Source organism: Temnothorax longispinosus, unplaced genomic scaffold (genome assembly GCF_030848805.1).
Source record: "Temnothorax longispinosus isolate EJ_2023e unplaced genomic scaffold, Tlon_JGU_v1 HiC_scaffold_27, whole genome shotgun sequence".
NCBI classification, from domain to species: domain Eukaryota; kingdom Metazoa; phylum Arthropoda; class Insecta; order Hymenoptera; family Formicidae; genus Temnothorax; species Temnothorax longispinosus.
The window spans coordinates 324,623-350,824 of record NW_027270089.1 but is presented as its reverse complement, the minus strand read 5'-3'; the positions used below and the strand labels follow the sequence as shown (position 1 = coordinate 350,824).

General features: G+C 45.0%; 2 protein-coding genes across 2 annotated transcripts; both read left to right on the top strand.

Moving 5' to 3' along the window:
- Positions 1-348: 348 nt before the first annotated feature.
- On the top strand, positions 349-4,392 carry LOC139824118 (uncharacterized). Its single transcript, XM_071796606.1, has 5 exons — positions 349-959; positions 1,077-1,333; positions 1,502-2,656; positions 3,047-3,115; positions 4,019-4,392. Exons 1-5 carry the CDS (start codon positions 349-351, stop codon positions 4,390-4,392), a joined length of 2,466 nt encoding a protein of 821 aa, XP_071652707.1.
- A 4,770-nt stretch (positions 4,393-9,162) lies between these two features.
- On the top strand, positions 9,163-11,564 carry LOC139824128 (uncharacterized). Its single transcript, XM_071796624.1, has 4 exons — positions 9,163-10,547; positions 10,659-10,916; positions 10,991-11,180; positions 11,292-11,564. The coding sequence occupies exons 1-4, from the start codon at positions 10,250-10,252 to the stop codon at positions 11,332-11,334; spliced, it is 789 nt and encodes a 262-aa protein (XP_071652725.1). The 5' UTR covers positions 9,163-10,249; the 3' UTR covers positions 11,335-11,564.
- Positions 11,565-26,202: the final 14,638 nt, after the last annotated feature.

Here is a 26,202-nt window from a genome sequence, read left to right as displayed (position 1 = left end):
CGGAGAGCAGTGTTACACTTCCGGCCAGGGGGCGCAGAGAGCGCGAGACAGAAGGGGGCTGGGGCGTTGCCGGACGCGAGAGCAGGGACGTTCACGAACCTTCGAACCGAGCTGTAACGAACGATTATTAAACGAACTAAGTGAATTTGATACACGAAATTCCGTCTCTCTAAACCCTATTCCCTGTACTGGACCTGCTTGGTTGAAGAATTACAACAATTGGCGACGAGGATGGGATCAGGGTTATCTCGACAGTAGCCACGAAAAAGGTACGAGTCGGGAAGTACAAAAAGAAGACGGCAAACGGCAAACGTGAGGCGGATACATCCCTTTTGAGCGATACCAAAAATGGCGACGGCGACGGCAGCAGTGCCAAATACGTTTACGATCGAGCCTTTCGATTCCACCGTCACGAATTGGTCACGATGGTTACTCAGGCTGGAAGGCGCTTTTCGAATATTTACAATTAAGGACGAGGCCCGAGTGCCTTACTTACTGCATTACGTTGGGGCCACATCGTTCGATATCTTGTGCGATCGGTTATCGCCGCAAGATCCCTTCGAAGCCAGTTACGCGACGCTTACAAGGAGCTTGGGAGAATTTTACGACCCGGCGCCGTTAGAAATAGCGGAAAACTACAAATTCCATCAACGTAAGCAGAAGGATGGTGAAACAGTTCAAGAATTCTTAGCGGCACTCCACAAGCTAAGCGTGCATTGCAAGTTCGGCGATTATTTAAAGACAGCCCTAAGAAACCAGTTAGTGTTTGGCTTGTCGAACAAGAGGACTCAAGCACGTCTCCTGGAGCTGGCGGATCTAACGTTGGAAAAAGCAGCGCAGGTGGCCACTACAATGGAGCTGTCTGAGAAAGGTGCTCAACAACTACAAGGAGAATCAGCGGAATTAAGTCTGGTACAAGCGGCCAAGCGGACTCCCCGACATCCATCTAACGTAGATAAGTCTGTAAAAGTACAACAACAAAAAGGTATAAACGCGCGTAAATTTAATGGCAGACAAGGTTCGAAAAATGTAAAATCTTGTAAAAATACGAATACTAATATTATTACATGTTATAGATGCGGTGCAAATCATCTAGCGTCCAAATGTACATTAGATAAGAACGTCAAATGCAACGCTTGTGGAAAGAGCGGCCATCTGAAAAAGGTGTGCTTTCAAGTGAGCCGGGAAACAAACCAGCTTGAAGAGATCCTATTGATGGAACATACACAGTTTCGGGACAAAATCTTCACTACACTGCTGGTAAATGACAAACAAGTCAAGTTCGAAATAGATAGCGGTGCTGCGGTGTCGGTGATGGCGCAGGAGCACGCGAGTAAGCTTTTTCCGGATTCGCCCATACATTCAACGCAACTTACATTAATTTCTTATTGTAAGCAGAACGTAAAATTACTAGGTTATATAGTCGTGACTGTACGGTGCCATAATAAACTACGCGAATTACATCTATATATTACAAATCAAAAGAGAAACGCTTTGTTAGGTCGCGAATGGATCTTCCAATTACGGGATGAAGCTAATATTAAGAATTTTCTTAGTAGCATAGAATCGATACATGCGATAGATACTGGTCACAAAGATAGGTTAAATGCATTACTACAAAAGTACAAGTCAATCATGACACCGTCAATAGCAAAAATAAAAGGGTTACAGGCAAAATTAACGCTTAAAAATGATGCGAAACCGGTATTTTGCAAATCGCGGCCAGTGCCTTTCAGATTACGCCCCTTAATAGAAAAGGAATTGCAACGGTTAGAATCAGAAGGAGTTTTAGAGAAGGTAGACACTTCTGAATGGGCTACGCCGATAGTCCCAGTTCTTAAAAAGAACGGTCAGGTTCGCCTTTGTGGCGATTATAGTGTCACCTTAAATCCTCAGCTCGTTGTTGACGAGCATCATCTTCCGACAGCGGATGAATTGTTTACCTCAATGGAGGGCGGCACAGTTTTCTCTAAAATTGATTTATTACAAGCATATTTACAAATGGGGGTTCGCCCCGAGGATCAACACCTCCTTACATTGAATACTCATAAAGGCCTTTACCGACCTAAGCGTTTAATGTATGGAATCGCGTCTGCACCGGCCATTTGGCAACGTGACATGGAGAACATTCTGAAAGATCTTTCGGGAGTAACTGCCTTCTTGGATGACATACGCGTATCGGGTAAAAATCCGGAAGACCACTTACAAAAATTAGAAGCAGTTTTTAAACGTCTACATCAGTACAATATTAGAATTAATCTTGATAAAAGCGAATTTTTTATGGAACAAATTAATTATTGCGGTTACATTATCGATAAAAACGGATTACACAAAGAGCCAGATAAAATAGAAGCAATTGAAAAAATGCGTAGACCGGAAGACGTTCCTCAGGTGCGTAGTTTCCTTGGAATGGTCAATTACTACGGTCGTTTTATTAAGAATTTAAGCACGATACTACATCCGTTGAACAATCTATTACGTAAGAACACCAAATTTGTCTGGACTACGGAGTGTGAAAGAAGCTTTTTAGCTGCCAAAAAGGCGTTTTCAAGTACGGATTTCTTGGTACATTTTGATCCAACTTTGCCTCTAATTCTTGCTACGGATGCTAGCGCGTACGGTGTAGGTGCTATCCTATCACATTTGTATCCGGATGGTACAGAAAGAGTAATTCAATACGCTTCCCAAACTCTCTCGAAAACACAAAAATTATACTCGCAAATAGACAAAGAAGCATACGCCATAATCTTTGGTATAAAAAAATTCTACCAGTTCTTACACGGTGGACATTTTACGTTAATTACAGACCACCGCCCATTAGTACAAATTTTCTCACCCCAAAAAGGACTTCCAATATGCAGTGCTATGCGAATGCAGCACTATGCTCTTTTTCTGCGAGGTTTCAATTACACCATTAAGTATCGTAGATCGGAGGCACACGCAAACGCCGACTGTCTTTCTCGCCTTCCTATAGAAGGAATTCAAGTTAACGAGGACGTAGTTGATATCTTTCAATTAGATACAATCGAGAGTCTTCCACTTACAGTGACAGAATTAGCTACAGCTACAGTTAAAGATAAAGAACTCGTAGAAGTTTTAGAAGCATTAAAGACAGGTAAAAAATTTAAAAATCTAAAAGGTTTTAACTTAGATGTTGGTGAACTTACACTACAGAATAATGTAATCTTAAGAGGTCATCGAGTAGTAATCCCAGTAGTACTACGTAAAAGAATTCTGCAAGAACTACATATGGGACATTTTGGTATCAGCAAGATGAAAAACTTAGCTAGAAGTTATGTGTGGTGGCCTAATATCGACAAAGATATAGAGTCGTTAGCTAAAAATTGCAAAGATTGCAACTCTTTTCGCAATAATCCCACGAAAATAGAACCACACCTTTGGGAGGAAACCACAACTCCTTTCAGTCGCGTTCACGCGGATTTTGCAGGACCTTTCTTGGGTCATTTCTTTTTTGTCTTAATCGATGCGTATACTAAGTGGCCAGAGGTCCACATCGTCAAAGACATTACAGCTAAAACCACTATAGACGTATGTAGGAAAATTTTCGCTATTTTTGGAATTCCAAAAACATTCGTATCCGACAACGGAAGAACTTTTATTTCGTCCGAATTCACTTCGTTTTTAAAACAAAACGGAATCGTACAAAAATTTACGGCACCGTACAATCCGGCTACCAATGGTCAGGCCGAAAGGTTTATACAAACTTTAAAGAATTCCTTACGTCGTATGCGAAGCGACAGAACCAATGTACATATTGCATTACAACAAATATTAATACAGTATAGAAATATGATCCATCCAGCGACAGAGAAATCTCCGGCAGAACTAATGTTCGCGAGAAAAATACGCACACGCCTGGATTTACTACATCCAGAAATAAAGCATAGTAACGACTACAACGTAACAACAGAAACTCATCTGGTCTTTAAGGAAGGAGAGAGAGTGAGTTGTCGAAACTATTTAGGCATAGATAAATGGATGTTTGGAAAAGTTGTAGAGCGTATTGGTAAACTACATTATAAGATCAAACTGGATGATGGACGAATCTGGAAGAGGCACATCAACCAGATGCGCACGATTGGCAATAGGACGCCAGTAAAGCTAAATGATAAAGTTAGTGCGATAACGTCCGATTTAGACTACTCAGTGGTCGGAGAAGAAAGCGTAGTTGATAACGTGGAGGAAGCGAATCACCGTACACCAGAAGCAATGAGATCACCGCCTCCTCCACAAGCGTTGCCAGCACAATCGGAAAATCGTTCCGAATGCGATATTGATCCGGTCGAAACCACTCCTAGACAACCTACGAGACCACGAAGGCCACATAAATTGCCTACACATTTAGGAGATTACGAAGTTAATCTGAGATAGGAAAGAGTGGTTAAGACACAATTTTTCTGTTTCTTATTCAATTTTTATTATGTTCTAGAAGGGCCGCGTTTTCTTTTTTTTTTAACGGATTACCATATAAGGGATTTCTTTTTTTCTTTCCTTACAAGTACATAAGCGTAGCCATAAATATGTTTTACTTTAGCGGAGAGGGTGTTATGTACGTTCACTATGATTCAAACCGACCGCGCTACCGGCGTACAATAGGCTAGTTCTTTTCGGAGAGCAGTGTTACACTTCCGGCCAGGGGGCGCAGAGAGCGCGAGACAGAAGGGGGCTGGGGCGTTGCCGGACGCGAGAGCAGGGACGTTCACGAACCTTCGAACCGAGCTGTAACGAACGATTATTAAACGAACTAAGTGAATTTGATACACGAAATTCCGTCTCTCTAAACCCTATTCCCTGTACTGGACCTGCTTGGTTGAAGAATTACAACAGTAATGAACACGAGGAGAAGCAGATAATCAACAACACTGGCAAAATTACGCTGGAAAAGGAGTGTAAGCTAATGACAACCGATATGACAGTACAAGCTAAAGAGACAATATACGAGACAGATATAGAGACATATTTACCCGAAGTAAATATTTCGCTTACATATGACCATGAAACAATCACATTACGGAACGAGACAACGGACGATTTAACTCAGCACCGAGCTGAACTGACAGAATTAAAAACACAAATACAAAAAATGAATACTGACCTAGAGGACGACGACCGAAATTTTTACGTCCGAAAACAATTCATATACCCAATGACAGCGAGCGGTATAATTACATTAGCCATAGTAAGCACTGTAATATACGTATTAATAAAAAAGAAAAAAAACCCACGATCACCACTTACATTATACGACGAAGAAAGATCATTTCGACCATACGGATTTCCGAAACCAATTTTAAAACGTAGTGTAAGTACTAGGTTCTAATAGAATAGTAAACGATTATACCAAAATATTGTACACGGGTATTATAAAATGTAAAATATATATAAGGGAAAAATATAGAAATGGGTATACAACAAAGTATAAATTAAAGAATATACAGCGAAAACTCGCGAACCTCGTTTTCTCTTTTTAACGGGGGAGGGATGTTGTAATCTAAAATTACAACGGGTAATTATTAAATTATTTATAATAAAATTATAGAATAGTCTTTCAAAAGACTTCGAGGAAATTGTCTTTCGAAAGACTCCTCAATTTACGCCGACGCGGACGCGGAAGTTCATCAAGCTTCCGCGTCAATCGAACTATTGCGATATGCATAAGAATGTGCGACAACGCATTTCGACATTCGCGGAACCGCGGAAGTTCATCAAGCTTCCGCGTCAATATTGCGAGATGCATAGGAATGTGCGACAACGCATTTCGACAATCGCGGAACAGTGGAGTACAGCGAGATTGCGAATGCGCTCGGTCACTGACCGACCTCATTCGGGGGACCGTCGAACCCGGCAGAAAAACGCCGACAGGGCATAACTCAAAACAATATAAGGGACCATCAAAGAAGCCGCGACGGAGAGTAATACACCGAAGACTCTGCCCGTGACCGTTCTCGTAAGTCGTGTCGTGAAGGTTTACATTATAACAAAGCGCGTACGAGTTATAGTAATTGTGAAAGGCAAATACAAGTGTAAGTTAGTGAGTGTAAAAGGGGCGTTGAAATAAAGCTCTAATATAAAGTAAAACGAAGTGAAGTTCATTTAACGACGCCTACACCCCCGTTCCACCTGCGAACCCGACCGCTTCCTAGTCTGCCCGCCTGTGCCTACCGAGTCCCAACTCGTAAGGTCAAGAGATCCCGAAAATAATAAACGTTTTGCCGTAAGCCGTCACCAACCGGCGACGCGGCATGACAATATAAACTATAAATTAAAAATATTTTCGCAACATTCTTTGCAGTGTGTGTGGAGATGGGTATAGTATCGGTATTGTTAAATTGATTATCAATTTAATTATGTGATTGTACGTTTCAGTTTCAGACTGCGTTTCAAGATTGAAAGTACGGCGCGTGTAGTTGACGAAGCGAAAGAATATAATACTTTTAAAATTCACACGAAAAATATAGGTGAACAAACTTCAGCCTGACCGTATTTGGCAGTTTAATTTGATGAAAATATTAATTTTATGAAATTACCAGGGAAATTACATAAAAGTTTATTTGAAATTTTAATTAATATACAAACATGAAACTTTCCTACACAGTATAAATAATAAATATAATTAATAGAATAAGTTTATTAAAGAAGCATCGCGAATTAAAATATTTATCCTTTATTTGTTCTTAAAAGAAATTTCTTATGTTATTTATGATTAAAAATATATTGTATAATTGATGGCATTGATGCATGATTAATAACATTGAGATTAACACAGAATCTATTGCGTCAAAAAGTTGCAACTATATACACATATATCATTCAGAATTTATGAATTATTTTTTAATTATATGTATTCGAAGTTAAGTTAATTAAAAATAGCGGATATTAAAAATAAAAATGATAGAATTTTTACTTTTGATATCCGGCCGCTATATGGTTCCGACATTTTGAATGTATCAATTGAATTTAACATCAGATTAATATTTAGCAACCTGAAAAACTCTTAAGTTTGAATAACAAAAAAAATTTCATAGTTTCTTAATTATATAATAGTCTATGTAAGTCGCAACTTTGATGCAATAGACTCTATGTTAATCATCAATATCTTTTTAACTACAATTGACATAACAAATTTCTAAGGGCTGAAAGTCCTAACAATTAACACACTTGATTTTGATTGCAATATAACTTCTCTAACACGTCACGCGGAGTTCTCGGCTTAGAGATCAGTGCTCTGATTCTATAACTCTTAACAACAATTCGTTATCATTATATTGTCGTTGCGCAGCTTTTATATCATATATTATATCTGCACAACGATAATATAACGATGATAACGAAACTGTAGTTATAAGAGTTACAGAAAATAGCCTTAAGGGGATCCTGCAGCCGTATGATTTACCGACATTAACGTTAATAGATGGATCTTTTAATTGGCTTTATAGAATTGCAAAAATCTTTTACAGAATTAAAGTCCGCACAAAAATCTAGGGTGCAAAACGCGATTTTATATCAAAAACACCAAAAAATTAAAAATATTATTTATTGGGGCACATACACAGCTGTCACCTGACGACAATATTTGCTTAAAACAAAAATTCTACTGTTTATACGTACATAATGTTTATCATCCACCCTTGGGAAAACATGTAGGAATAATATCGTGTAAGTAGAAGTAAGATTCAATGCGTACAAAAAAAAGATCCATCTAATAATTATTTTAGTAATACAAATACGGATGCAGGATGACAAGAAGAGCAGCAACAGTAGTTGCCGGATCTTGCGTAAGATGGCGAGCAATCGAAAAAAGGACAGATGTCATTTCGTTAGACAAAGACAGATATAGGGAAAACAAAATTAGAAAGGTTGACATTATCGACATCGAGGAAGTTCGCCAGTCACTGCAGGATCCCCTTAAAACGACGCGACTTATCGACTATTAGCGACTTCGTCCGAAAATGACCCGCTTTATCTTAAGAATGTAGTTACTGCATTGGCCGCTACACGGTATGGCGCTGAAACCAGTGAGAAATGCTGGTCTCGTCTCAACCCGGACCTTTGGCTATCTGTTTATTAGGGCCAATTTCACCAACCACGGTTAGCTTAACCGACGGTTAAAGTTAGCAAGATTGACCAATAGAAATGAATCCACCCTGCTTTCTATTGGTCAATCCTGCTAACTTTAACCGTCGGTTAAGCTAACCGTGGTTGGTGAAATTGGCTCTTAAGCCGTGATCAGACTACGGATTGGAATTGAGATTGGATTGAAATTTAATCAATCAGAATAAAGAAAACTAACTTCAAGTTTAGTAAACTTTGCTCTAATTGGTCAAATTTCAATCCAATCTCAATCCCAATCCGTAGTCTGATTACGGCTTTAGGGTCAATTTCACCAACCACGGTTAGCTTAACCGACGGTTAAAGTTAGCAGTATTAACCAATAGTATTGGTCAATAATGCTAACTTTAACCGTCGGTTAAGCTAACCGTGGTTGGTGAAATTGGCCCTTAATCTGTGGTGCGGTGCATGCCATGGAAATTTATAACGCCTCTATCCGAATATCTCAAAACTAATCTCCTGCTATTTTGCGCTCTACTCTTATCCACAATGCACGCATACATACGCACGACACACACTGACATCATACTTTTATATTACGCTTCCAAATCTTGATTTGAGGGGTTTATCGACGTTTTTATTGTTGTGCAATTCAGGGTGACTTGTTTTCGCGTTCGTACCAATGATATATCTCTTACATGAAATATATCTTGTGATGAACTGACAGCTCGCCTCAACTCGAGACGCCATATTAAGATAAAAGATAAGGAAATCTGTATTTCCGTAATTTTTTCTCGTTTTCTATATAAAATCGGAGTTACCCTGAATCATTAATGTATGTACTGCAATTCTGGAAAAGGATTTTTAATTCTGTCAAGTTAATATGACGCTATATACGTGACAGCAACAAAATGCCGGTAAAACAGACGGCTCCAGCATCACCTTAAGACCGCGTATGTACGCGTGCATTGTGGATGGTGGAAGCACATAAAACTGCAGGAGCCATGAGCAGAAAGCAGAAGCCATATGCGCATGCGCTATGGTATCCGTAGAGCGCGTAGAGCTCTAACAGATACCATAGCGCATGCGCATATGGCTTCTGCATTCTGCTTATGGCTCCTGCAATTTTATGTGCTTCCACCTTAAGTTACACGATCTTAAGATGTTATGAACCATTCATAAGAGCCGTATTAGCATTAATTAAGACATTATTTCAGAGAGAAGACTGAGAGCGGCCACGCCGACGATGTAGTGAGTTCTAAAATTGTGGATGTAATTAAAGGCCTTTGCACAATTCTAGATAACAGGCAATAGGGACAGAATTTCCAACATAACGGAAATTCTGTGTCTATTGCCTGTATCATCGTCTATTCTGCATTTGATACATCCTATTGTTTGTTGCCTGGCAAGAGCCTTTACATCCACGATTTCAGAACTCACTAGATCGCCGACGTGGCCGTTCTCAGACCGGTATTCAGTCGAATCTTATATTTAAGACCGTCATTACTTAAGGGGGTATTCTAGTGTAAAATGCGCTTTTTTGGGGATTTTTTTACAAGAAACCAGTGAAAATTGTTAATATCAGCTTTTTATGTATAGAGAACATAAAAAATATTTTTTGAAGCTGAATTAATGAATATAAATATTAATTAAACCCTAAAAAAAAAAAAAAAAAAAAAAAAAAACGGTGACCATGATTGCGTCCATTCTGGTTGTCTGAAACAAAAAATTCAAAAAGATTCTTAAGGAGGTTCGATCATTACTTGTGAGTCAAAAATGCGATTAAAATAAATGTCATTACAGCGATCCCGAATTATATGCAATATTAGTATAATGAATTGTGGATGCTACTTACGTGCTACATTCTTCGTCAATTATTAGTGTATAGAATATTAACTATTATATAAGAGCGTCAAACGACTTCTCGGGATTCTCGGGCTTGGCAACGTTGCGTTGCGCTTCAGTGACCGGCTCTCGCGCGTCTTCGCGTCGTCATATAGGTTATATTCAGCGCGCACACGGAGATCGGGGTAACAACCGACCTCATGTCAGGAGTTGATTTCTCGTTACCTCGACGCGGAAGCGTGCCCACGCGAAGAATAGGAGCGACCGAAAAGGAACGGCGAGGAAGACGAGAAAAAGTGAGAAATAATTGCCGTCGCGTAACCGCCGTTTAATTATGACGACCGTAGACCCGGACGACGATATCGAGAAGCTGCCGCATATACAGTGGGACAGTACGGCGGTTCCCGGGCCATCCGGCTGCATGTTCCCCGGCGAGATGACACCGTTGGAATGCCAAATAGCCGGTCATCCCTTCAATGGCGAGAAACAAACTATCGGTATGTTAGTATGCAAAGGGACTGAAGAGGCTCGGAGCCGATATAAAGGCCGATTTTGTACAAAAAGAAGAATCAAGTGGACAGAGAATATTATTGCTGCTAACAAACGAAGACACACGAAATATAAAAAACCAGGTAGATATGTAAAACATGTAATATGCGATACCTATTAACATAACCTCTTTAATTTCTTGAACTGTGCTTAGAACGGCGATATTATTAATTCTATTTATTTTTTTTATATAGCTGAGAATAATTATGTAAAACTCACTGGACGTCGACTGATAGATTTGCACTTGCTCGCCGATGAGTTGTGGTGCAAGTCATGTAACGTTCCAACATCGCTGCGGCATGTAACGAAAGAGGATCATATTGGACTTGCCAGCATCTTTTACATCACTTGCCAGCTATGTCAGAGGGTGTATCAAGTCAACACATCAAAAATAGAAGAATTGTTAAGATTTTCGAAACCAACATACACAGTCAACACCAAAGTTGTTATCGGTTAGTAACAAGTAGATTTTTTAGCATAATTTATTGAGAAAATTTGATTTTATAGTAATTATTTGTTATTACAGGAACACTTGAAAGTGGAATTGGAGTAACTCATTTAAATAAAATTTTATTGGCGGTAAATGTTCCTGTAATGTACACTTTTCTTTATAAACGCTGTGAGAGAAGGGCAGGCAAATCAATTGAATGTCTCGCTAATGAAAATTGCTTGGAAAATTTGAAGATTGAAAAAGCGCTAACGATTGAAAAAGAAGGGTAAGAATAATTTCTATTTGGCCTATCTAATCTCTACTAGTATGTGTATGTATGACCGTGTTTTTTTTTTTTTGGTCGCTTGAGTGCCTCAAACACGAATTAAATCCTCAGGAATCAGATGCTAAATCGTCGGGGATCTCAACAAGTATGGTAACAAAAATTGCAAAAGCTGGAATAACTTTGGAAGATCTTTCGCAATCGTATAACACAAGTGGACGTTGAGGAATTGAAATTCTTCTAGGGCAAGATGTCGGTGGTCATCCACGAGTTACGAAAATAAAGAAAGTAATCGACGGTTTATCGTATAAATTAGCCAAACTCACAGAAAAATCTAAATTAGTTAATACTACATAATTGTATTTTGTGGGATATTACAGGATATGTTATCTGCTAAATAAAAAATAATATTAGTTCTCAAAATGTAATTTCCCTTACTTACTGTCCTATTGCATTTTCCAAAATAAAATGTACTAAAAAATCTAAAAAAATTCACGCAAAATTGTTTTGTGGGATATTGCAAGATGTTATCTGCTAAATAAAAATAATAATAGTTATAAAAATGTAATTTCTCTGAATTACTGTCTTATTGCAATTTTCCGGAATTTGATGCACTAAAAACTCTTCAAGAATTCACGTAGAAATAAATGTATTTTTTTTTAATTAGTTCTCTTGGATGAGAGAAACTTAGTGCCTTCAGCTCCGTCCCGGAGTTATATAGCACAGAGAAATAGATGTCAGGCAAAATGAGGTTAGATTCGCATCAGCTGTTGCGCTGCGGCGTTGCCAAGTCTGTCACTGCCAATTCGATCCGCGAGGTAAAAGTACTTTGTAACAATAAAGCCTTTTATTACTCGAAAGCCAACTTAGAGCCTTAATTTTTTTATATGATTTATATAAACACTTCACACAAATAATCGCAAAACTTGAGTAATATTGACCGTATAGTTTTTTTGTAATATTATTCAGAAGTTGACCACTTTTAGCCTATACCCTCATGGAGAAAGTCGGTCCGAGGTAGATTATCACTGGTTTAGTACACACTTAGCCAACTTAAGGCTTTGAAAAACTAACATTTGATAGATGAAACATCAAGGATTGTGTAAAAACTTTAAAAATCGGACTTTACCGTGTGGATTAAAGGCTTTATCGTCACAAAGTTCAGGTTCCAGCGTAGAATAAGCGATTCCCGAGTCGTTGACGCTCTCATACCCCAGTATATGTTTGTTAATATGCTATACACTAATAATTGACAAAGAATATAGCACGTAAGTAGCATCCACAATTCATTATACTAATATTGCATATAATTCGGGATCGTTGTAATGACATTTATTTTAGTCGCATTTTTGACTCACAAGTAATGATCGAACCTCCTTAATTAGTATGAGTTCGGCTATAGCCTGAACTAGAATTAAGTAAAAAAAAATTTTTTTACGATTTTGGCAATCTTCGAAAGATTAAGAAAATTCATACTAAATTTTCAAATTGCCGCCATTTAAAAAATTTTTAATTTAAAAATTCCATTCTAGTTCCTGCTATAGCCAAACTCATACTAATTAAGAATTTTTTTAAATTTTTTGTTTCAGACAACCAGAATGGGCGTAATGATGGTCACCGTTTTTTTTTGCCATGTATTCGATAGGGTTTAATTAATATTTATATTCATTAATTCAGCTTCAAAAAATATTTTTTATGTTCTCTAAAGATAATAAAATATATACATAAAAAGCTGATATTAACCATTTTCACTGGTTTCTTGTAAAAAAATCCCGAAGGAAGCGCATTTTACACTAGAATACCCCCTTAAGACAGTCTTAAAATAAGAACCGACTATGAATACCGGCCTCAGTCTTCTCTCTGATTATTTAAGACGGTCTTGAAATAAGATCCGATTATTTGAATACCGACCTAAGACAAGCGGCAGAGGGAGATAGTAGGTATCGGTAATAAAATTAGTCCAAAATGTCAGCTCTGATTTAATTAATTCCTTTCATCTTGCAGTTTTAATCTATGGAAGAAATTATAATTACGCAATGTTGACAAAGAATTAACAAATAAAAAATAATATATATACAGAAATAGCACTACGACATTGGTGTGCAGCTGACTGAAAAGAGAAGAATATCGAGCGGAAAGCTTTCTGAGTACAAACAAAATATTTTAGAAGATTTAAATGTATAATATCATTTATGAATCATTCTTTGGATGAGAAAAATATGCACGTTGAACAATATTTTGCAACTGTAATACTCTTACAAATTTTAGGCTTGATTGTTGCAGAATCATGTAAGTAAAAAGATGTAAATTTCAAAATGAGAATAGCATGTAATTTCATGAATTGGAAACAACAAAACGGATATTTAACGCTTTTAGGGCGGGTAGTTTATTTAGGGACCATCCGTTTTATTTCAGAAACTATTAGTCCGATTTATGAAACTTGCTATATGTGTGTAGGGTAGGTAGTTCAACAATGAATCAGTAGTAGACTATAAATCATTGCGATATTTTATAAATGTAATGTTGCCTTGTTGTCATGCAACGACTCGCATTTGAACCCTTTTTCGGTTCCCCATTTGGCCGGCAAATCGCGCGAAGGACGGCCGTTTGAGGCCACATTTTGTGATTTTTAGGTGACAAACTAAGTTTTTTTAAAATAAGTTTTACGTATTTTTTATGTTTTTGTTGTTATATCTATTATTTTTTTTATTATTTTATAATTTTGTGTGTATATTTGGCTTTATAATTCTGTAAGCAACTTTCTTTTATTGCATTATTTTACCATATTTTTTGAAGATTATCGAAAAAAATGTTATATGTATAGTCTACAATAAATCATTTTGTTTTTTTTACTACAGTTATCTGTGTTATAAGTCTTATTAAACTGACTATATAGTTGCTACAATAAATAATAATCTAAGTGAGAAAAAGTCTGATTAAAAATAATAATTTTGATTGTAAGCTTCAAATAATAAAAACATAACATATATATCTAGTTTCTACTATCTACTATCTACTATCTAGCGAAACCACTGTCAAGGGAACGGGCTTGGAAAAATTAGCGGGGAAAGAAGACCCTGTTGAGCTTGACTCTAGTCTGGCACTGTAGAAGACATGAGAAGGAGACATGAGAAGTGTAGCATACGTAAGAGATGGCAACATCGCCGGTGAAATACCACTACTTTCATCGTTTCCTTACTTACTCTGTTAGGCGGAGCGCGTGCCCCGAGGACTTCGTGCCTCGGCGGTCACGGTGTTCTAGAGCCAAGCGCATCAGAGTGGCGTGAGGCCTCGCGGCCGATCGCCGTTTTTACTTTCGGTAGTAGGGCTATACGCAAGTTATAGGCCGTCGTGGTGAATCTGGAAATCGGTGATTGCCACTATCTTTTGAAGTTCTTAAAATCAAGAATTATAAATATTAAAAAACATTTATTTAGAAACTTACCGGAGAGTTTGGTTATTAATTTTTTCGATTTCAATAAGGACAAGGTCATGAAATATAACAATACATTAAAAGTTAAGTCAATCACGAAATTCAACGGAATAATGAGAAAACGAAACATTTCGATAAATCCCTTTTCGAAGATAGATAAATCGAAACGGTTAGTTAACATCAGCAATAAACAGATACCTGACTCGGTTTCGGGTTTCCTGAGTCTGGGAGATAAATTCGCGTTACCAATAAATCAGTTCGATAAGAGGGACCGCGCTAATTCTGTTTTAGAAACGATTAAAAATTTCGAAGTAAATGTTCACAGAATTTCGGCAAACGCGGTTAATAGCTTGCGAGGTTGACTGATTCTTTGTAGGGTAGACCGGGGCACGTTGTCACACATTTTGTTAAATATTTTTTGTATTTTTTACATTCAATATTTAAGAGTACTTTGATATGCCAAAATTTCGAGTAAACCCTCAGCTTCAATTGGACAGTATCGAATTTTGTGTGATTGTTACTCTACAGTTGTTACATAACAATAAATAACGACAGGTTGCTTGTGACAACGTGCCCCGTGACCGGGGCACGTTGTCACAAGCAACCTGTCGTTATTTATTGTTATGTAACAACTGTAGAGTAACAATCACACAAAATTCGATACTGTCCAATTGAAGCTGAGGGTTTACTTGAAATTTTGGCATATCAAAGTACCCGTGACCGGGGCACGTTCTCACATCAAATGTAATTGCATGCACAATGTTATCCAAACTGTATTCAACGTAAATATCAATATATTATAGTGCTCTGCAATGTAAAAAAGTAAAATCCTTCACAGAAACATTTATTTTATTTCAAAAAAGTACAAAAAGCACGAAGTTTTCGTCTTAATCTAAATACAAGAATTCCACTCAAATGCGCAACTTATTGATACTCGACTACTCTCGCAGTTTTCCGTTTGTAGGAGCGCACCATATCCCAATTGCACCTATGACATTAAAATTTTTGAATTAACGTATTATTTTTGTAGTGACAACGTGCGCCGAGGGCATTTTTTTACTTCAAACAGCCTCATGGCCGACACGTTTGAGATATTCATAAGGTTAGGTTGTAACCGAACGTTATGTAATCGGCCTACGGGGGACGCTAATTTGTCCTAAAAGTCATCGGTCGCCACTCGGTTTGCCCTATTTCTACCGAGAAGGTAAGTATCTTTGAAGTGAATGACTCTATGGTTCCTCAATTTGTTTAAACAATTCAATTTTCAGAATCCCGCCACGGGGTTCTCTTCACCATCGCCTGTTGTCAGGGACTTGATCTCAATCGCCTCCCAATGTCGTCCAGGTTCGGAGATTGGGCGTCACCCGCTTGATCAGGTAAGTACGTGCTAAATAATTCCCTAATCCTTTCTAAATTTTAGATTCCCGCCACGGGGTCTTCATCTGCGTCGGCTCCCCTCGGATATCTGCTATCAATCATCAGGCTGTGTCAACGTGGAGCCAAGATGGCGCGACACCCGCTTGATCGGCTAAGTCCCAACATCAAAAGTTCAAATAACTAACTAATTCTCTTTTATTTTCAGATTTTCGCTACACGGTCCTCATCCCCATCGCCGATGTCATGGATCACCGCTGCCACCGCTGTCCAAGGTCACCGCGTATAGAAGATACCGCGTCACTCTGAGAACTGTCGCCAGAACTATAATTAATGCTGTTTCTTTTTAGATTTCCGCCACGGGGTCCTCATCTATGACCTCCTCTGAAGCAGATCCGATGACAATTCACGATCCGGATGGACTCCTTCGCAAGATGGCGCGACACTCCGCTTGATCAAGTAAGTAGAAGGTAAAAAATCGTTAACAACGTATTTATTATCACAAATGATTCTTCCATTTATTCATTATTGTCAATTCACACAGATGGTTGTTCACAGATGTTGTTCCCGCACAAGATGGCGGTTGCACGTCTCGCAAAGTGCGAAGTTTTCGTTTACGGTACGTCAAAACCTTTCGCCTTTCGTATCGGCGACGAGTAACGCGTTTCGCGAGCGTTGCCGGTTGTTTCGAACGCTGTGGTACGTTAAATTCGTAATCCGGTACGTAATCGCGATAATTCGAACGATACTCCGAGATATACGCGCGAGACAGAAGTTATACCTACGAGCGTCCCCGACAGACTGCCTCGAGGAATATTCCTCTCTCGGGCTCCCTACCTACGGTGAGTTACCCCCACCATGGGGTTCTCGGTTGCTTTCTCCTCGCGGTAATTTTCCGTTCTCCGCGTTAACAATAGGTGTTTACGACTTTCGGATTCACAGGTGTGCGCCAGATGTTCGCCGCTACGCAGTTACAATAGCTGTTGATAACTTCTGGCAGTACCAGGTGTGCGCGGTGGAAATTTCCACTGGTAGTACCATATATACGATGCCCTGAATCGATCCCCGGACAGTGGTTTTCCACCACTCGTAATTTTAATCTTACGACGGCGCCGACCCGTGCGCACGTCTTCTCCTACCTTTTTTTTTTTTTTTATACGTGAGGAAATCTTCGACTGCTGGGTTCCCGAGCAAGCCCGGTATGTGACCCAGCAGCCCCCTCTGATGTTGGAGGGGGAAGACTCCCTCGCCCTCCGAGGAAGACGAGGGGAGTGTGGGATTCCACGCACTGTGTGCGTGACCTACCCACTAAAACCTCACGGGTGTCCCTACCTGCGCATTATTAGGGTGTCCAGGAACTAGTGTATGCATCTGGACACCCCCTGCGCTGAGCTGATTTGCTCCCAGCTCTGGGCTTCATAGCCCTTTTCATCTAACGTGACGGAACGGACACCACCCCGTTCCGCCACCCTTCCCTGTGTACAAGAGGGACGCAACTACCAACAGCCAGCGCCCTAAAACTGCGGGCCCCCCTCGTCGGGGGAGGGTCTTGCAGGGTACACTTAGCCCACTCTTGCGGTCCATGGACCGTGTAGGACGCCCTATTTAGGTGGGCGTCATAGGCCAATTTGACCTATGTTCTATCTTAATTGCGCGTTCGCTGCAGCATGGTCATACTGTTCGCGACGAATTCGCTCCGCATCCTCCTTAGCTGTCATCACCTTGCCGCAATAGGCAAGGAATGCCCGCCACTTCTCTATGTCCCCGACCGCCTCCGCCACGACGGCCGGGAGGGAGAGGTCTGCTCCTATCTCCCCCTGTAGGACACGGCGCTGCTCGTCCCAAGCAGGGCATACCTCCAGGGTATGCTGCGCCGTGTCCCTCGTCTCGTTACAATGGTGGCATCTGGCATCCACCTCCTTTCCTATGCGACACAGGTACTCACCGAAGCACCCGTGCCCGGTGAGCACCTGCGTCGCCCTGAACGTAAGTCCACGTCCCCGTCCACTCAGCCACTCGTCCAGGTGGGGCAAGACAGCATCGACAGTCCTTCTGCCGTATTTGATTACGGCAGGATTGGACAATTGTTGTCGCCATCTCTCAATCAGGTCCTCCTTGGCCTGGAGCTTGATGATTCCATTGGCCCTGTCCCACTGCCTGCCCCTCGGTATTTGCAGCAGTCTTGTCCGCCTGTACACCTCGGCATGACAAGCTGCTACCAGCTCGAGGGGCGGAACTCCGGCCAGCACTGTAGCCGCAGCATGCGACACGGTGCGATATGCCCGCGACGCTCTTATAGCGATCACCCGCTGGACCCGGTTCAACTGGGTCTTAATGCGGGCGGAGCTAGCCGCCCTGGGTGCCCAGATAGGGGCACCGTAGAGCGCCACGGACTGCACCACCGCAACATACAGCCGGCGAGCGTAACCACTCGCCCCCCCCAGATTCGGCATCAGCCGAGCCAAGCTATTGGCCGTGGCCATCATTCTGGGGGCTATGCGAGCGAAGTGCTCACCAAAGCCCCATGTGCCGTCGAGCCAGAGGCCCAGTAATTTCATACAGGCCCCCACTGGGACACGGACATCCTCCACTTTAATGTGAACTCCAGGCGGCTTACCCATAGAACCGTTGTGAAAAAAGACGGCCTGGGTTTTTTGGGGGGCTACCTGGAGTCCCAATCTCCTTATTGCGGCCACTACGCACGCTACCGCTACATTAGCCCTTCGCCGGGCCCCCTCCCATGTTTCCCCCTCCACCCCCAGAAAGGTGTCGTCCGCGAAAGCGTTCAACCAGCACCCGGGGGGGAGAGGGGTTCTAAGTGTGGAGTCGTACCCCAGATTCCACAATGGTGGACCGAGTACCGATCCCTGGGGTACGCCCCTCACTACCAGCCTGACCATCAGGTTACCGTCCTGGTCCACGTACAGAAGGTTCCTGTCCCGGAAGTAGTCATAAAGGACCGCCATCAGATAGGGAGGCACATCGTGGTGTATCAACGCCTCCCTAATTACCGGCCAGGGCAGGGAGTTAAACGCGTTCTGGATATCGAACGAGACACCCAGAACTACCCTGCCCTCTTCCGCCGCGGCTTCCAAGAGGGCTCGGACCTTTGCGATCGCATCCATGGTCGATCTACCCTCCCGGAAGCCATACTGGGCCTCACTGAGGTCCGGACCCTCCCGGGACAGGTGCCGAGCAAGGCGGGTAGCGATCACCCGCTCAAACAGCTTCCCCGTCTCGTCTAGCAGACATATCGGACGGTAACCCGATGGCTGATCTGCTGGTTTCCCCTCTTTGGGGATGAGGACCAGTTTGGCCCTCTTCCACTGACTAGGGAATCGGCCCTCCCTCATACACCTCGTGAAAAGGGCCCTAAGATGTTCGGCTAACTCCCCGGTGACCCAGGTCCACGCCTTACCTGGGATGCCATCAGGTCCAGGCGCCTTACCTGCCTTCAGTTTCTTGGCAGCAGCCTGGAGCTCCTCCATTGTCACCCCAAATTCCTCGTCCCACTCCGCGGGAGGCGGAGCAGGTGCTCCATTAACTCTCTCCCCTTCGTCATCGGGAAATAGAGTTTCCACCACATCCTCGAGAAACCCAGGGTCTAAAGACTCCGTCGTGGGGGGCGCCCAAGGTTTTAGCTTGTTCAAAACCAACCTATATGGGCGTCCCCACGGGTCTTCCTCCAGTGTTTGGAGGAGCTCCTCCCAGGCGCGGTTTTTGGCCACCTTTATCGCCTTAGAGAGTGCCCGCTTGGCGGAGCGGTAGTCCTCTCCGGCATCCTCCTCTGCCAGGGGGTCTTGTCGGGCTCTTGCCCTAAGATAAATCCTTCTGGCGTGAACGGAGGAGCGCCGAAGTTCGGCAATCTCCTCCGTCCACCAATACACTCCCTTGCGTGGGATCGGGTTTGATCGGGGCATAGCAGCGTCACACGCTTGGCTCATAATATCCCCGATCCTTCCCGCTTTGTCTTCCACGCTAGTCGTTGCGTTCAGCAGGACATCCTCTTCCCACAGTGCGGTCAGTGTCGCAGCGCGAAACAGATCTCTGTCCGCTTTTCGCCACTGCCATCGCGGAAATTTCTCATGCGCGGCTCTTCGATGCTCCACAATCTCCCGATTGGTGGCCAAGAGGGAGAATTCCACATACTCGTGGTCCGATCTCGTCTCCACGTCCTCGACCACACTCCATCCCTCGGCGCGGCGTAATCCCTCCGGGTTCACCATCGTAATATCCACGATGGATCCCCCGTTGGGCCTCACGCACGTCCATCTATTCCCTTGGTTGAGGGAAAATAGATTTCTCTCCGCCATCCATTCCTCTACTTCCCTCCCCCTAGCGTTCGTGACCGGGGATCCCCACATCACCGATTTGGCATTGAGGTCCCCGGCCACTACAATCGGGGCAGGGTCAAATCTCGTCAGGCACATCCCAATCTGATTGAGGATGTCCCGGAACTCAGCCCTGCTTCTGTTTGGGGAAACGTAGACACTAACCGCCACTACCTGTCCCCATTTGACCGCGACATAACCCTCGCCCGCCACCAACTTAGTGCAGGGTTCGGGACTGGCGGTCTGCCTCCACGTCACCGCAGCGAGGCCACACCGACTTGACGCCCAACACGGGTGATTGTCCGGCACTCGATACGGCTCCGCCACGATACCCAAACCGCTACCGCGCTCTGCCATGGACTGTAGGAAGAGATCCTGGGCAACGCGGCAGTGATTCAGGTTAGCCTGGAGAACCTTAGGTGTGGGTGTGTGGGCCATTACAATTCTTCATTAAGGCCCTCCGTCTCCATTTCCTCCTCTACCCCTTGTTCATTTAAAGTCTGTTCAGGGGTTCGTTCGGCAGTCTGTTCCGCATCCTTCTCTGATTGCTCGTCAGCCTTCCTACCGGCTCTTTTTCCTTTCACCTTTTTTCTGTCTCCCATTTCTTGGGGAGACACTGTGGACTCACCAGTATCTTTTAAAGGACGCTTGGTCGCCTGTCTAGTTCTCACCCCGGCAGAGGTTTCCCTCATCTCTATGTCCTCCGAATCCCCCTGAATAGGCTGGGTAGACCATGTTGTCGACTGATTCGAGTTGGTACCCCCCCATCCTGGTTTATATTTCCTCTTCGCAGAGGAACAGGCTTTGCTCCCGGTTCTATGGTTGGAGGGCTTCCCCAAATCCACACAGATCGGGCATTTCACCCCCCCTCTGCAATTCTTGGCCACATGCCCCTCCTCGCTACACCTGTAGCACCGGTTGCTCCTGTCTACTTCACTGGTGCAGGTTGCCCTCACGTGCCCCCCCTCCAAGCATTTAAAGCATTGGAGGGGACGTTCCGTAAGCACCTGCACCCTAACCGTGAACCAGCTGATCCTGAGCCTGTTACCGCTTTGCAGGATAGCCCTGACTGCGGCGAGCGGGCACTTGGCCCAGGCTGTTTTCAGCCCGTTAGTTCCCTCTCTCGGTGTTCCCACCTGTATCTGGGCAATTGGGCATTTGCCCACATCAGCAATTGCGGCAGAGATCTCCTCCTGGGTAATCGAATCCTCGATGTCCAGGATTCTAATTTCACCAGATTTCACAGGTCTTACCACCGTTACTCCCTCTCTACCTGCAAACAGCATGTTCATGCTGTCTGCAAGTTTATCTGCTCTAGCCGCTCCTTCTTTACCAGGTAACTCTATAAGTAGAGCCCCGGTCTTGGTTCTTTTGGGTTTCAGCGGACCCTCGATCCCAATGTCTTTTAGCAAGATCTTATTTCTGGCCTCTTTCATTAAGGTCTCGTACTCGCCTTTCAGGCTAGTAAGGACCACTGCCGCCGTTCTTGGTGGGCGTCCAACTTTACTAGCCGTGCCAGATCCCTTCTCTGTATCCTTCCTACTCTTGTTTTGAGTAGGAGGCTTGTCCTTAGCTTGGTCTTGGGTTACCTTACTTGGGCCCTGCTCTTTCGCAGCTTGTTTCCCTTTGGATTGCTGCTGATTTCGTCCAGCCTGTGTCGGTTTAGACGGTGTCTTCCTTTTTTTCTTGGTGCTCTTCTTCGTTACTTCCGCCCAGGACAATTGAGACGGGGGCTGCTCCAGGGATGGGTTGATCCGCGCCACCTCATTATTCTCCGCGCTCCCGGCTTCAGCCCGTACGGGTTTGGGCGCCATTTGCACTGATGGCAGCGAGGTTAGTTTGTTAGGGGGTTTTTCTTTCCCCCCTTTGCGTCCTTGCTTACCACCTTTCTCCACCTCAGTGTCTCTACCTCGGGGTTGAGTCAGCCGCGTCTGGACTGTGACCGGTCCACCCGCAACCAACGCATTCACTGTCTTCACCAGAGTCTCAAGCATTGAGGCCGTCTTCACCATTCTAGCCTCAATTGCCTCAATTCTCTTCAGCGCAGTGCTGTCAACGGCGTTCCTAGTCCCCTGTCCCGACACGTCAGAGCTACCAGGTTCCTTACCCGCGTCAATGACAATTTCTGGATCCGTGTCCATTGTTATATCCTCCATTTCTGCAGCTGCAGGGATGGCTGCATCTATTATCACTGAGGACTTCCCTCCTAGAGGGAGTCTATACACCGCGGGTGCACCCTCTCTGGCTATTTCTTCTAGCGTGTGCAGTCTTTTTTTTTCTGCGGCCTCTATCTCCTTCCTCTCGTTTTCTTTGTCAAGCCTCTCCCTCTCTCTTAGAAGCTGATCCCTTCTCTCGTCAGCTTTTATTGTCTTTCTCTCAATCCTCTCCTTTTCTTTCTTACTATTGTCATCTTCGTCCGAAGATGAGCCGTCCCAAGTACTAACCTTCTTTCCCCTTCTTCTGGGGCGTTTTCCTTTCGGAGGTTCTTCATGAAATCGGCACCGAGGCCTGTCTTCCACTTCCACCTCCGTATTCCAGCCATTGTTTTCCTCAGCTTTCTTTTCTAGCTGGGCAATCTTCTTCAGGAGCTTGGCATTTTCACGCCTCAGCTCCTCTGCTTCGAAGTCTTTAACAATTGGTTCGTCGACACTCACTCGATCTACCAAGTGTGCAGCTGCGGCTAAGATTACCGAAGCCGCCTTGTTAAGACTTCTTTTGTCTCCTCCTTTGAGCGAACCGCTCGTGGTGTTCACCTTATCTACTGTAGACACTTGCTCTATGATTCTCCTGGCAAGGTCTTCCACCGGGGCATTACGAAGTTCCTCATTATATTTCTTCTCGAACTCTTTCCTGCTTTTCGAGAGTTTGGCGGCTATTTTAGGGTCATCCAACTCCGCAAGCCTCTTCTCTTCATCCTCTCTTTTCCTTCTAGCCCACTCCGCTTTCTTTACTTCATTTTCCCAGGTGGTCACGGGGGCTCCTCTCTTTTTTTGGACACGGCCCATCCCACTATCCGACATAGTCTCAAGTACCGCGATATCCGAAGTCTCTCCTTCTGAGGTGTTTTTTGCGTCTATGTCCACATCCATTTCACACTGAGATGTGGACAGCGGTGCATTGTCCGCCGCTTTCTTATTTGCGCCCTCCTCCACGGGAGCCTCTTTCATCCTTATTAGCTCCACCCTCACTTGTCGGACACTCCTTGGTCCCATGAGTCTATTCTTCTTCCTGCTCCTAGTTGTGATCGTGGGAATGACAAACTTTCCCACGATCCCCGATCTCGTTTTAGGGAAGCACTGACTTCCCTGGGCGATGTTGGCGCCATCACCTGGGCTCGCCCTGGACCCAGCTGGAAGCCTCATTATTGGTGTCCCGTCGTTGGCTGACGATGGGGGGGAACCAGGACTTTGCTCCGTAGAGCATCCCCCACCCACCGGGCCTGAGGCATCCGAAACCTCTGGTCCTGTAAGTTTATTTTCACGCAAAGACATTGTCCATTGTGAGATTTTTGGTTTATTTTCGGGGTGTCCTTCCCCTAGGCTGGTTGGCTTCGCCCGCCTCACGAGCCCAGCCTGCCCGAGCCCTCGGGTATCCCCGGGTTCGCCGTACCCGTATCGAGAGCGCCCCCCAAAGGCCCCGAGGGACCCCGGAGACCGCCCCCGACCCCTGAGGCACCGTCCGCCGGTCGACGACGACGAAAGAACACCGCCCCCCCCGCCCGCACGCAACGAGGGGTGGCCGGCCGAGAAACCTCGATCCCGGCCCCGGCCGAGCACGCTCGATCCCGGTCCCCGCCACGCACGAGCAGGAGACACGGGGCGCCCACGCCACCGCCGACCCAACGGACTCCACGCGCGTCACCGGCCCTTACGTCCGGTGACCGGACCCGCCAGCCCCGGCCTGAGAATACGTCCCATCGGCCCGACGAGTCGCCCACCCAGGCAGCCCGACCCCGACCTCCGAATACGTCGAAGCGGCTCGGGACTGCCCTCCGTGTTGGGGACACCGTGGGACCACGTCCCTGGTGTGCAAGTCCCCAACACGGGCCTCCCCTCCGGTCGTCCCTGCACCACGTACAGGGACTCCCGAAAGGTGGTTACCCCCGTCTCCCCTGCCGGAGCACCGGCGTGCAATGGGTAATGAGACGAGGGTCTTCCCACCTCCTCGGCGAGACGGCATCCCTGCCCGCCTCGGAAGTGAGGACCTCCCTCCCGGATCCCCGAGACCCCGGCGTAACCTCTCCCGCCCCGCCGGAGCACCGGCGTGCAATGGACGAGAGAGGCCCGCTCCCCCCACAACGAGTCCGAATCGCCCGACCCGCCGGAGCACCGGCGTGCAATGGTCGAGCGATTCGAGACCCACCCCGCGGTTTTTTATCGAGGTTTTCCTTCCTCTAGGCCGGCGGGAAGAGTAAAAACTCCTCCCTCACGGTCCCAGCCGACCGGGCGTTTGTAGTCGGGGTCGCCTTCCCCTACCGACGCTTTAGAGTCAGGGAACAAGTTCCCTGACAGGGGCGCCGGACCCTATTGTGCCCCCAAGCCTCGACGAGTCAAGAGAAAGGGGGCACGGCATGCTCTTAGACCCTGTACCTCCCCACCGAGCCCTTCCTTCGGCATAACCGAAGGTACTGCCTCAGTGGATCTTTGGTACAGGGAGCCCTCTCACCACGTCAAGGTGGCATGCCACGAGAGGGACGTCTTCTCCTACCTCACTTTAGGTGACCCCGGGTCAACTTCTCGAGGAAGATGTCTAGGTCGCGATCGCGACGTCCGCCGTTGACGGCGACCCCCGGGTCTCGCTATTGAGGTCCCTACTAACTCGATTCCGGGCTTAGTCCCTGTGGACGACGTCCGGTCATCGAGTTTTGGCGACATGTCGCCGTACCTCGCGTTCGGGTGGTCCGAGCTTGACGGCGACCTGTTCCCTGGGTGTCCCAGGTCCTACTGAGGGTGACCCGCTGGTTTTTCCCCACGGAATACGCTTGGTTGTCTAACTAGCCTCCTGGTGGTCGGATCGCGTCGTTCTTCGACCGGTCATCTATTTCTCGCTCTCGCGGTTCGGACCATGTCGCTAACTTTCTTTCGACATGCGTATTTCTACCACCTAGTGACCCTGACGCGCTATCTCGCGATCCGGTGAGCGTTTCGCGCCGCTCTTTCGCTTGTCACCCCTTTGGTGACTCCCCGATTCGGACCGCGTCGTTATCATTTTCGCCGCGTGCACGGATTCATCACCTGGTGACCCTGACGCGCTAACTCGCGATCCGTTGAGCGTTTCGCGCCGCTCTTTCGCTTGTCACCCTTTTGGTGACTCCCCGGTTCGGACCGCGTCGCTATCATTCGCGCCGCGTGCACGGTTCCGTCACCTAGTGACCCTGACGCGCTAACTCGCGATCCGTTGAGCGTTTCGCGCCGCTCTTTCGCTTGTCACCCTTTTGGTGACACCCCAGTTCGGACCGCGTCGCCATTTCCCCGGGTCATTCCTCAGGGCTCGGTATTCCGTGACCGCGTTGAAGATTGTGTGTGGTTCGACCACCTTATTCTTTCGCGCGTTATCGCGATCCACGCGCGAGGCAAACAAAATAATCATTTGTGGTCGGGCCGTGTGCTTTATTGCCACTAATCAAAATAAACTATAAATGGATCGGAAAGTTACTCACTGTCATATATTAATATAATGAGCCGCTGCTCGGCGACCGCTGTCGCAAACCTTATATCTAAACGTAAGACTTATAACTATGTGCGCCGGACGGATCAGAATAACTCAAAATAAATATTAATGCGAGCTGCTAAAAAAGGAAACAAGAAAAAGTCATGGGGCTAGGGCTCCCTATCGCGATCCGTCCTCGGAACGCTATGGAGGGCTGGCTTTAGGCCGGGGCATCCTG